The 12,293-nt window shown below is 44.7% G+C and overlaps 1 protein-coding gene across 1 annotated transcript; it reads right to left on the bottom strand.

Annotated features, from left to right (window-relative positions):
• Positions 1-272: 272 nt before the first annotated feature.
• LOC311519429 (olfactory receptor 52P1-like) lies at positions 273-4,283 on the bottom strand (the record flags this gene model as incomplete). The annotated part of the gene is made up of 2 exons (XM_084625911.1): positions 4,167-4,283; positions 273-1,369 (listed from the first exon to the last, which is right to left on the bottom strand). Exon 2 carries the CDS (start codon positions 1,323-1,325, stop codon positions 273-275), a length of 1,053 nt encoding a protein of 350 aa, XP_084482037.1. The 5' UTR covers positions 1,326-1,369; positions 4,167-4,283.
• Positions 4,284-12,293: the final 8,010 nt, after the last annotated feature.

Below are 12,293 nucleotides of genomic sequence, written 5' to 3'. Positions count from 1 at the left end.
CAAAGGCTTTCCCCCCCTCCAGATTTGAAAGTACCTTGTCCCTCATTGGTCATTTTGGGTCAGGTGCCAGCGAGGTTACCTTAGCTTCTTAACCCTTTTCTGCTGAAAGGATTTTCCTTCTGCTAGGAGTACAACTCGTAAGAACTGCACAGTCAAGGAAGGCTGACTTTTTTTACAGATTGTTTGTGAGCATACTCTTCCTCTATGCCAGGGGTAACTGGGAACCATGGCGCTCACAGAACTTCTGGTCTTCCTCCCAAACTGCATCCCACTTAGTGCTGGTTCACATACTCTCTGACAATTTGACAGTTCCCTGATGGACACTGCAGGCCTGAGGAGATATCGTCTCTTGTGTCTGCAGAACTTTGCGTGAACTTTGTGTCTGCAGAACTTCTGCAGGTGTATTTGACTACTTTGTCACGAAGCTCTTTCGTTTTGACCCCATAAATGATAGGGTTGAGCATGGGAGGGATGAGGAGATAGAGGTCAGCTAAGATGATATGAACATAGGGTGCAATGCCTTGACCAAAGTGGTGTGTAAGAATGGAGAAGAAGGTAGGGGTATAATATGTCAGCATCACACAGATGTGGGCTGTGCAAGTGTTAAGGGCTTTCTGGTGGGCTTTATGAGAGGAGATTCTGAGGACGGCCCTGATGATCAGACCATACGACAGGGCAATGAACGTCAGGTCAAACCCATTGATTACAAACGTTAGCACAAAACCATATATCCTGTTGACTCTAATGTCCCCACACACCATCTTCACCATAGCTATGTGCTCGCATTGTGTGTGGGGGATAATGCGGTTGGCACAGAATGTCTGCTGACTCAGGAGCAGGGGCAGGGGCAGAATGAAGAGAACAGCTCTTATGAAACCTACAAGCCCTAGCTTAGCTATTTGTGCATTGCTGAGGATGGTGGCATATCTCAGAGGGTTACATATGGCAACATAGCGATCGAAGGCCATTGTCACGAGGGTGGATGAGTGCATCACAGAAATCGTGTGGAGGAAGAACATCTGGGTGAGGCAGCCAGCCACAGTAATGCCTTTCAAATTGAACCAAAATATGCCCAGTGCCTTTGGCACAACAAAGGTAGGTGTGGCAATGTCTGTAAGTGCCAGCATGCAGAGCAGGAGGTACATCGGCTTCTGCAGAGTCTGTTCCTTACCTACAACAGACAGAAGCGTGACATTTCCCAACAGGCTGACAATGTAGAATGTAAAGAAAGGGATGGAAATCCAGATGTGGGCAGCCTCCAGGCCAGGGATGCCCATTAGGATGAAAGTTGAAGCGTCAGAGTGGGTGAAGTTGAAAGGTGCCATGAAGCAGTTGATGCATCGATATGACTCAGAAATGCTCAAGGTGCCTGTAAAGGGAGAAAAGCACAGCAAGGGCGTTCTTATTTGTAAAAAATAATATGGTAAATATGTTATAGTTATGAACATTCTCGGAGTCTTCTTGAGTGAGGAGTGAAGAACTACCGACGATGTCACTCCCTACTTTCCATAGATCTAGAATACGGAGGGAACCGTTTGTTTCAAAACTTGGTTTCCAGACTCGTTTGTGGGAAGATTACAGACTCCCCAAAATGGAGTCCAGAGTTATGTGGCCTGGTCACATTGCCTTTTAGAGTCATAGCATCCACTACGTATAGTCTGTCTGAAGCATTCTCAGGGAGGCTCACCAGGTGGGAGATAAGTTTCTCTAAAGGCCTATTGTTTCCCCCAAAGTCTCATTGCCCTGAATAGGCCCTTCCCAACCATCTATCTAGACTGACATCAAGTTCCCTAGTGGGCGTTACTCACTTGTAACTACATTTGAAATACAGGGAAGTCATCAAAATTCAGTACTTTTGACCAAAATCATCAATACATACAAATAGGATAACCATATTCAGAAAGTCATAACTTTTCCAATAACATCTTACATGACCCATCTTGCATAAACTGTATCATAATTATGCTATAATCATATCATCATATCACAATGAACAATATGGGGTACATTGTTACAAAATATCAAATGTTATTTCTACCAGTGAAATGCCTGAAGTTACAGAACAACAACAAATGGAAACAAAACTGAGTAAAACTTGTGACACCCAGATTGTAGTTCTGTGGCTTGCCATGGGAAAGAGACTCTGAAACTCCCCAAACACACTCTGTACCACGAAAGGTCCCAAAGTTGGCCTTGGACCAACAAACACAAAGAAAAAAATAATTTCAACAGCACTGCCCACCTGTCCACCTACATGCTGCTTTGCAACCCTGTGATGTTCCCCTCTGGTGTTATCTGGACTGGTGATCTGGTTGGTCACCCCAGTCCTTAGCTTTGGTAGCCAGCCTTACAAACAAATGTATTAAGTAAAAAGATAGAATTTAAGTGATATTCAGTGATTGGCAAAAAGTCAGAGTGGTTACCAAAAGAAAAGGAAATGTAAGCACACTGTCTAAACTCTCAATCCTATTAGACTGGGCAACATCTAGATTAAGGATATTTCTCACCCCACTGGATATTGCAGTCCTTAATATACAAGTTTCCTGTGTAAACCTGGGCCAATCTCCCCTGTTGGAGTCTTGTCTTCTTCTCAGTGGGGGCAGGAGAAGGGCCCAGTATGTGTCCGCTCTGTCTGTTTTATAGCCTCAATCCATGTGCTTGTGGGGCACAAGTCCAGGCATGTCTGGGGGGCATTGCTGAGTCTCTCCAAGCAAGGTTGAGCAATTCCCGCTGTGGGGCTTCGTGCACGTGAGTCATTGCATTGGAGCTCCCTTGCTGGACAAGGGCTCTTGATGGGTTGTTTGACACCCTGCCTGGGGATTGGTCACTTTCCTTGCTGTTGCCTCTGGAGAGCTAATATCTGACTTATTCCCCAATTTACAGCATGTTTTAGTGACCACCATACAACACCATAATCATAACTCCATATTCATTAATGATACACATGTATGGATAGAGGCATGATTTCAACAGATCATAACCTTTCCCTGATACCTTACAAGGCATGTTTTCTATGTAAAATCATGTTTATATGAAAATGAGGACTATGGCGGTTACAGGATGCTCCCCGGTGATAGAGAATGTCTCACCTCCCCCCTTAGTTTGCTCCAAGAGGGTTAGCCACCGACGAGCTCAAAGGCAGGGTGTGTTATCGCTCTCTTGGCACCCAGCCTTCAAGGCCATGAGGCAGTGTCATAAATATAAAGTGAAGGGGAAAACTCCTCTCACCTGTAAAGGGTTAAGAAGCTAAAGGTAACCTCGCTGGCACCTGACCAAAATGACCAATGAGGAGACAAGATACTTTCAAAAGCTGGGAGGAGGGAGAGGAACAAAGGGTCTCAGTCTGTCTATATGCTGGGTCTTTGCCAGGGATAGACCAGGAATGGAGTCTTAGAACTTTTAGTAAGTAATCTAGCTAGGTATGTATTAGATTATGATTTCTTTAAATGGCTGAGAAAAGAATTGTGCTGAATAGAATAACTATTCCTGTCTGTGTATCTTTTTTGTAACTTAAGGTTTTGCCTAGAGGGGTTCTCTATGTTTTGAATCTAATTACCCTGTAAGGTATCTACCATCCTGATTTTACAGAGGTGATTTCTTTATTTCTATTTACTTCTATTTTTATTAAAAGTCTTCCTGTAAGAAAACTGAATATTTTGTCATTGTTCTCAGATCCAAGCGTTTGGGTCTGTGGTCACCTATACAAATTGGTGAGGCTTTTTATCCAACATTTCCCAGGAAAGGGGGGGTGCAAGTGTTGGGAGGATTGTTCATTGTTCTTAAGATCCAAGGGTCTGGGTCTGTAGTCACCTAGGCAAATTGGTGAGGCTTTTTACCAAACCTTGTCCAGGAAGTGGGGTGCAAGGTTTTGGGAAGTATTTTGGGGGGAAGGATGCGTCCAAACAGCTCCCCCATTCAGACACTGCAAACCAGGTTTCTATGCTATGATCAGATTTAAATCTGTTTGCAGCTATTAACTATGAACTAGACTTACCATAAGGTAATTTAATTAATTTATTTGTGTCTCTGGAATTTTGGTGCCTCAGGGTCTGGGAAGATAGTTTTTCAGGGGGATCCTGCACATTGGCTGGCTCTTTGCCACCTTTCCCTAGAGGATGGTGATCTGAGCTCCCTGGGCTGGCTGTGTTTACCCTTTGATCAGACACAACTTTTTCCCAGCAGCTTTCCCACGACTCACTAGCATGGGGGAAGACACCCCCTTCTCTGTCAGTTGGGGCATTTGTATTCTCACAGACTACCACCTGGCAACTTCCTGGTCTCAATTCTTCCGTTATCACAGGCATTGGAGCTGCAACTAGATGTAAAGAGACACAGATATTTTCAAAAAAAAGTATCAGAAATAGCGTCCTGAAAAACTGGGACCTGGATTGGGGTACCCTCCGTCACCCCTTCCTCTGTCGCTGAGAAGTAAGCTGTGGGACTGCTCCCCTCCAGGAAGCCAGTTACACAGTTCCCTCTCAAAACCTGGGTCACCGGCTGTCAGGGTTCCCTCCCCACCCTGAGCTCTGGGGTACAGATGTGGGGTCCCGCATGAAACACCCCCTAAGCGTATTTCTACCAGCATAGGTGAAAAATTTCCCAAAGGCACAAATCATTTCCTTGTCCTTGGATGGTATTGCTACCACCACCAAGTGATTTAGACAAAAATCCAGGAAAAAAGGGCCACTTTGAGCCCTTGTTTCCCCAAAATATTCCCCGGAAACCCCTTCACCCCTTTCCTGGGGAGGCTTGAGAAAAATATACTAGCCAATTCGTTACAAAGTGAGCACAGAGCAAACCCCTGGCGTTTTAGGACCCTGAAAATCAATCAGGTTCTTAAAAGGAGAACTTTTTTTTTTTTTTTTTTTTTTAAGTAAAAGAATCACACCTGGAAAATCAGGATGGAAGGTAACTTTACAGAGTAAATAAAAAAGTAAAACACAGAGGATTCGCGACTGGGCTCAGCTTCAAAGTTACAAAAAACAAGAATAAAACTCCCTCTTAGCATATGGAAAATTCACAATCTAAAACAAAAGATAACAAAGGTATTTCCCTGCCTTTACTTACAATTTCTGTAATTGTAATGCATCATTTCAAGTATCTTTTCAGGAGATGATTTACCAGCTTGGTCTCTGTCTCTCTCTGTGTCCAGAGAGGGGACACACAAAGAGAGCACAGATAAAAACTCTTCCCCCCACTCCAGATTTGAAAGTATCTTCTTCCCTTATTGGTCCAGTTGGCCAGGTGCCAACCAGGTTATCTGACCTTCTTAACCCCTTACAGGTAAAGGGACTCTGTACCTCTGGACAGGAGGGATTTTATGTTACCGCATACATCAAGGTTGTGACCCTTCCCTTTATATTTATGACACAGTCTGTGTACCTGGGTTCCCAGATGCTGATGCAGCCTTCCTTCTAGTGTCCTCGGCATTATGCCCCAAGTGACGAGTGGGGAGACATTCCTCTACCCCCACTATTCCTTCCCCAGTTTCCTCCTCTGGGCCCCCTCCTAAGACACATTTCTGTGTGCTCCATAGGAAGTGATCTTTCTTTTGTTCAGCTGCAAAACTCTGCCAGTTAACAGCTGAGACAGTTTCCTTACTCACTGACAACATCTCCCCTGCCTCTGTGCCTGAGGGCATGTTGCCTAGTCTCAGCCCCCTCCCATACTTGGAAGCATCCTGCTTCCGTGTGTTACAGAGTGACAGGCATCCTCACTCACCTCAGTGGTTTCTGAGATTCCCTGCCCCTTCTCTAGGCTCTCCTCTGGGACACATTTCTCTATGCTCCCTAGACTTTGTCTCTGGTTCAGCTGTGACCTGCTGGAAGCTAACAACCTGGACAGTTCTCTTCCTGGAAGGTATTACACCCCATCCCTTCCTGATGTGATGTTTCCTCCAGCTTGAGTGCAGGAGTTGTTCTAAACCACCCTCCCGCCTGGAAGCATGTGGCTTCCCCCTGTTGCAGAAGAATCAAGGAGACTCTCTCCCATTCTATCAGCAGTTCCTGAGAACTTACCCTTTCCTTCACTGGTCCCAGGATAAAACTCACTCCTGTGGCAGGCAAATACTTTAAGCTGAGCTGCACAGAAAAAAACATGAGCACGGAGCAGGTCGACGAAGAGGTGTTCCATTACTCCACAGTCCAAACACTTTCCAGACCTTCCCACACCACAAGGATTTTACCTAGTGGTATAAGGAATCTGCTTTCGCCCACCCTCACAATCTCTGCCGTGTGGCCAGGTAGCACCCTGGCCTTTGGGACCACATTCCGCTGAACCAGAGAGATATGAGCTCCTGTATCCCTCTGCCTCAAGTACTCCATCCATTTGGAGAGCGTTAACATGCTCCATGTCTGGTTCTGCAGAGGCTAATCTCCTAAAACCAGTATGATTGGTTTCAGTTGCTTGGGGAGTTTCTGGGGTGAGGACAGCAGAACTAACATGAACTATTGGTTGCCTGCTTCCTCCTAGCACAGGCCATTTATTCCTCAAGTGATCAGTGGAATTACACTGACAGCACCTTTTGAGCTCTTCTGCTTTTACAGGAGATTTGGGATGGGGGTTAGAGGAATGTTTTTGGCTAAGAGAATGTTTAGGCTCCCATCCCCCTACTGTCTTCCCAGGGGCAAAATGGGACCCTCCCTTCCCACCAGTTGTCAACCCCTCTTTCTGTGGCCTGCTCTCAATAGACACCTGAGTCTAATCAAAGTCATCAGCTAAAAAAGCCATCTCAGCCCCAGACTTTACATCTTTGTCCCACAGACACTGCTTTACTTCAGCCGTACTTAGTAAATGCTCTTGAGCAACAAGTCCAAGTATTTCTTCAAAACTTGCCACCTCTTTACCCCTCACCCATTTTCTCATCCTCTCCAGAAACAGAGATGCGGGGGCTCAGAGGGAGCAGACTCCTCTCCCGCCTTGAAAAAAATGTTATCCGATTTGTTTTGAAGGTTTAAGCCTGTGAGTTTGAGATATCAGCAACTTTTCTGTCAGTTCTTCTTGGGTCTTAAGAAGCTCACCCATCCTTAGAGGCCACAGGAGAGCTCCACATGAAGTCACTGGAGACTCAGTGCTGATTTAAATCAGGGCATTTATTTAAGTCACTACATGTGGATTTAGGGGGAACTCCTGGATCTGTTGGTAATTTGGCCTTTGATCTCAAAGGGGACCAGATTCACCCTGAGTGTTTAACATTTGGCTCCCGGCTATGAAAATCTCGGCTTTGGGTCCTGCTGCAGAAAGTGCGATTCTGTTAGGGTGCTGAAAGAGTCTGAAGGACACCCTTCATGTTTTCTGAAACCCTTCATGTTTCCCTTCAGTTCATGGGGTGCTCTGAGACCGGGAATGAAAGTTGGGAATTTCAAAACACAGGGGCCCTGATTTTGCTCTCAGAGAGGACAGTGTCAGTCTGGAGTGACCCAGTGAAGACAGAATGTGAAAGCAGAATATAGCCAGTGTGTGGCCCATTCTCGTTGTGAACTCTCTGGTTCACAGGTACCCACTGCAGAGGCTTTGGCTGCATTTCCTAACAGGGCAGTGACATTGCTGAACTGGAAAACTTGAGCGAACCAGAGGAAAAACCACACAGCACAAAAAAAAAAAAAAAAAAAAAGGAAGTTACTGAGACAGATAGAAGGAAACAGTAAGAGAAAAGGAACTAAATTTAAAACACAATATTTGTCGAAACTCTTTCCAATACATTTATAGTTCCAATTTGACCAGGTAAATCCCTTGGTGTTTCCGAGAGTACTAAAAACTCAGCACTAACCTTAATGCAGAAACAGGCAAGTCACCGCAATCCTGCTCAGCAGAGAAAGGAAATCTCCTTATGGCTACTGCAAGGCAGAGGCTTGAGAATCAGTGTGTGAATGTCACATGGCTGACACTTCACATGCTGCACAGCGACCTTTATGATCCCCCTGAACACTCCCCGCGAACTGTCAGGTTGCCCAGGACTCCCATAGAATTCCCTGGACTCTGTGAGCAACGGGAAAAGCAGAAAATAGACCGTAGAGAACTTCAGCCTAAGAGCCCCCCTGGGAGTGAAGAAATGATCTGCCAATAACAGGGGCTCAGATTTACAGAGCAAAATGCAGTTTGCGAACGGTTCAGTGCAGCACATGGTGATAGATTTCTTTCCTGTGTGTAGTGCACTTCCACCTGCACTCACTGGGAACGCTGCCACAAGATTGGGGGCCAAAAACACATTTCACTTGATGGTAGCATTGTACCACTGCACACCACCCATGCAGCTGTAATAGCCATTCCCTTCGCCTCTGAAAAATCAGTGCCACTCTGTCGCATCCAAATTACATGATCCTGAAATAATGCAAGCTGAAATGCGTGTAAAAGGCTTTCTTCTCATAGGATTCTGACATCAATGGTAGTTGCCAGTGGCCCTTGGGAGGTGCTAACTTGTTTTATGTCTGACAGCTACCAACTGTTGTAATGGTTAATCTACTCTCTGCATCAGGGAGGCATCACATTTCACTTCTTTGTTGACCTTTCACAGATTGGTGTAGAAATGGGTTATGATATCCTGGGTCAGAGCTAGTCCAACGGGACTTCTCCACTGACTGCGTGATTACTTCCTCTCTTCCCGTGCTAAAATGACCGTGCTTCGGTGAGAACATGGGTGAGAACATGGTGGTACAGGAATCAAAGAACTGCTACATGTGGCTCTCCTCTTTGGGCTACTGTCCCTAGCCCCATACTTGCGTCATAGATGCCTTGCGGCTAAATTTGAGGTCCAGAGGGTATAAGACGGATGGGTTGTCACCCCTGGGGTGCAGTCTGGGAGCCATGAGAAATGCTGCACCCCTCTAACCACCCAACTGGGCTGGCCCTGTTTCACACTGCTTTGCTGGTGATTCAGGCTCTCCAGGCCCTGTGATCACCAACACTAGAGCAGATGGTGCCACACACTCAAACAGAGCTACCTGAGAGTTTAGCGAACCTCCTAAGTATAAACAGCAGACCCCAGCCGATTTCTCGGTTTTGTTTCCAATTTTTGTTGAAAGTTATATACATAACTTCAGACATTTCACTGGTGGAAAGAACCACCGATCTTTGCACCTCAGCTGCTTCAATCTCCTACCATATCCTGGATCCGCTGTCTGAATTCTCCTCCCCATCCCAGGCTGCCTTGCTTCCAACATCATACTTGTTGCCAGTGTCTTCTCCATACACCTCAGTCACCTGTGGATTCCACAACCTCCGAGCTGCCCCACGCTCCCCACAACTCTTCTTCTGCAGGGGGTGAGATGACTCCCATCAAACCGGCTCCCTTGGCAGGGAGGAGTGACATACTGGTCAGAAATCTACACACAGGTCGCAAATGCTGAGGAACCTATGCTGCTTCTCTTATTACACCCATACACAGTACATGGTGTTTCAAGGACTGCTGCTCAGGAAAAACTCACAGGCTGAGAATTATGCACATTATATAATGAGAGCGGGCAACAATGGGACATGTGAGGGCCTAGATCAATACAGCTGCCACATGCAGGAACCACTGGTAGCTGACTGACACAGTGGGCCAGTGTGAGACAGATGTTAAACCCAGGATGCTCTGGGAGGATTTGCTAGCCAGCTCTGTTAGTTATGAATGGTGAGGGTTGTACATTCATCCTTAGTGCAAAGATTTTATGGGGTGTGTGAAGGTTCCTTCCACACTCTGAACTCTAGGGTACAGATGTGGGGACCTGCATGAAAACCTCCTAAGCTTACTTTTACCAGCTTAGATTAAAACTTCCCCAAGGTACAAAATTATTTTACCCTTGGATTTCCACTGTCACCACCAAACTTTATCTTGGTTTACTGGGAAACATAGTTTGGACATGTCTTTCCCCCCCAAAACCTCCCAACCCTTGCACCCCACTTCCTGGGAAGGTTTGGTAAAAATCCTCACCAATTTGAATAGGTGACCACAGACCCAAACCCTGGGATCTTAGAACAATGAAAAAACATTCAGTTTTCTTACAAGAAGACTTTTAATAGAAGTAAAGGAATCACCTCTGTAAAATCGGAATGGTAGATACCTTACAGGGTAATTAGATTCAAAACATAGAGAATCCCTCTAGGTAAAACATTAAGTTAAAAAAAAACCCACACAGACAGGAATAGTCATTCTATTCAGCACAACTCTTTTCTCATCCATTTAAAGAAATCATTATCTAACACATACCGAGGTAGATTACTTTCTAAAAGTTCTAAGATTCCATTCCTGTTCTATCCCTGGCAAAAGCAGCATACAGACAGACCCAGACCCTTTGTTTTTCTCCCTCCTGCCAGCTTTTGAAAGTATCTTGTCTCCTCATTGATCATTTTGGTCAGGTGCCAGCGAGGTTATCTTTAGCTTCTTAACCCTTTACAGGTGAGAGGATTTTTCCTCTGTCCAGGAGGGATTTTAAAGGCGTTTACCCTTCCCTTTATATTTATGACAGGGCGAAGTTATTATTTTTCTCACCTAAAACTTTTTTGCATGCAGCGCCTTATGGGATCCCTCAGGTTCATGAAATACACACCGAGTGCACATTTTCCAAGGCAGAGCTGTCACCTGAGAATTATGGTTAAATTCAACATACTCATGAATAGAAAATTGTTCTAATGCTTAATTAACTGACACCATTTAAAATGTACACTTTATTTCCAATCAGAAATTCTTTAACTCCAATTTCCAGATATTGGATTGTGTTACACCTCTCAGAGTAACAGCCATGTTAGTCTGTCTCTGCAAAAAGAAAAGGAGGACTGTGGCATCTTAGAGACTAACAAACTTGTTTGAGCATAAGCTTTTGTGAGCTACAGCTCCCTTCATCACAAAAGCTTATAGCAAAAGCTTATGCTCAAATGAATTTGTTAGTCTCTGAGGTGTCACAAGTCCTCCTTTTCTTTTTGCTGTTACACTTCAGTATGCTAGCCTGAAAAGCCTATTATTCAATACTAGTTCACAGTGTATATCGTTTCCGACAGTTATCAAGTCACCCCTTAACCATCTTGATTAAACTAAACAGATTCAAATCTTTGAATCTATCACAACAAGGCATGTTTTCTAATTTGTACTAATTCTTGTGACCCCTCTCTGAAAACTCTTCCGACGATAAACATCCAGTTTTAACTGGGGACACCACAACTAGACAGAGGATTCAAGAAGCAGCCACACCAGTGCCAAATACAAAGGTAAAATAACTTCTCTAACTCTCCTTGAGATTCCAGTTTTTACCATCCAAGGACCACATTGGCTCTTTCGGCCACAAGGCCACACTTGAAATTCATGTTTAGCTAATTATTCCTTCTTACAGATTGCTCTGAATCTGTGACCTGTCTTCTTTATTATTTACAATCCCCCAATTTTTGTCATCTGCAAACGTCATTGAGATTCAGGCATGAGAAGGGTTAGCAGCTGAGTTGCTGACACATGTTTCTTCTTACATTTGTCTGCTAACATCTGTAACTTATGCCTCAGACAAAGCTGGGTGCCTGTCAGAAAGTGTCTCACCAAAAGAAACAAGGAAGGTGTCAGGCTTCCCTCCCCACTCTGAATTCTTAGGTACAGTTGTGGGGACCAGCATGAAAGCCCCCCTAAGCTTATTTTAGATTAAAACCCGGTATGCTGCCAATACCAAGCAATTTAACAAAGAATCAGGGAAGATCCCACTTGGGGACGTCTTTCCCCAAAATATCCCCCCAAGCCCTTACACCCCCTTTCCTGGGAGGCTTGAGAATAAACAAGATGAGCACAAACCAGCCTTGATTTTTAAGACCCAAAAAAACCCATCAGATTCTTAAAAAACAGAACTTTATTAGAAGAACAAAAACAGACAAGAGAACAGCTCTGTAAGATCAGAATGAAAATAATCTTACAGACAGTCAGATTCAAAACATAGAGAATCCCTCTAGGCAAAACCTTAAGTTACAAAAAGACACAAAAACAGGAATATAATTCCTCCAGCACAGCGAATTTCACAAGCCAAAACAAAGAAAACCTAATGCATTTTCTAGCTAGATTACTTACTAACTTTAGAGGAGTTCGAGGGCTTGCATCCTTGATCTGTGCCCGGCAAAGGTATCACACAGACAGACAAGCCTTTTCCCCCCCTCCAGATTTGAAAGTATCTTGTCCCCACATTGGTCATTTTGGATCAGGTGCCAGCCAGGCTACCTTAGCTTCTTAACACTTTACTGGTGAAAGGATTTTGCCTCTGGCCAGGAGGGATTTTATAGCACTGTATGCAGAAAGGTGCTTATTCTTCCCTTTATATTTATGACAGGAGGTAACAGAGGTGCAGACC

This window comes from Lepidochelys olivacea (genome assembly GCF_965140295.1).
Source record: "Lepidochelys olivacea isolate rLepOli2 genome assembly, chromosome: 1".
Taxonomy (NCBI): Eukaryota; Metazoa; Chordata; order Testudines; family Cheloniidae; genus Lepidochelys; species Lepidochelys olivacea.
The sequence above is the reverse complement of the archived record's forward strand: the minus strand, read 5'-3'. Positions and strand labels throughout refer to the sequence as shown.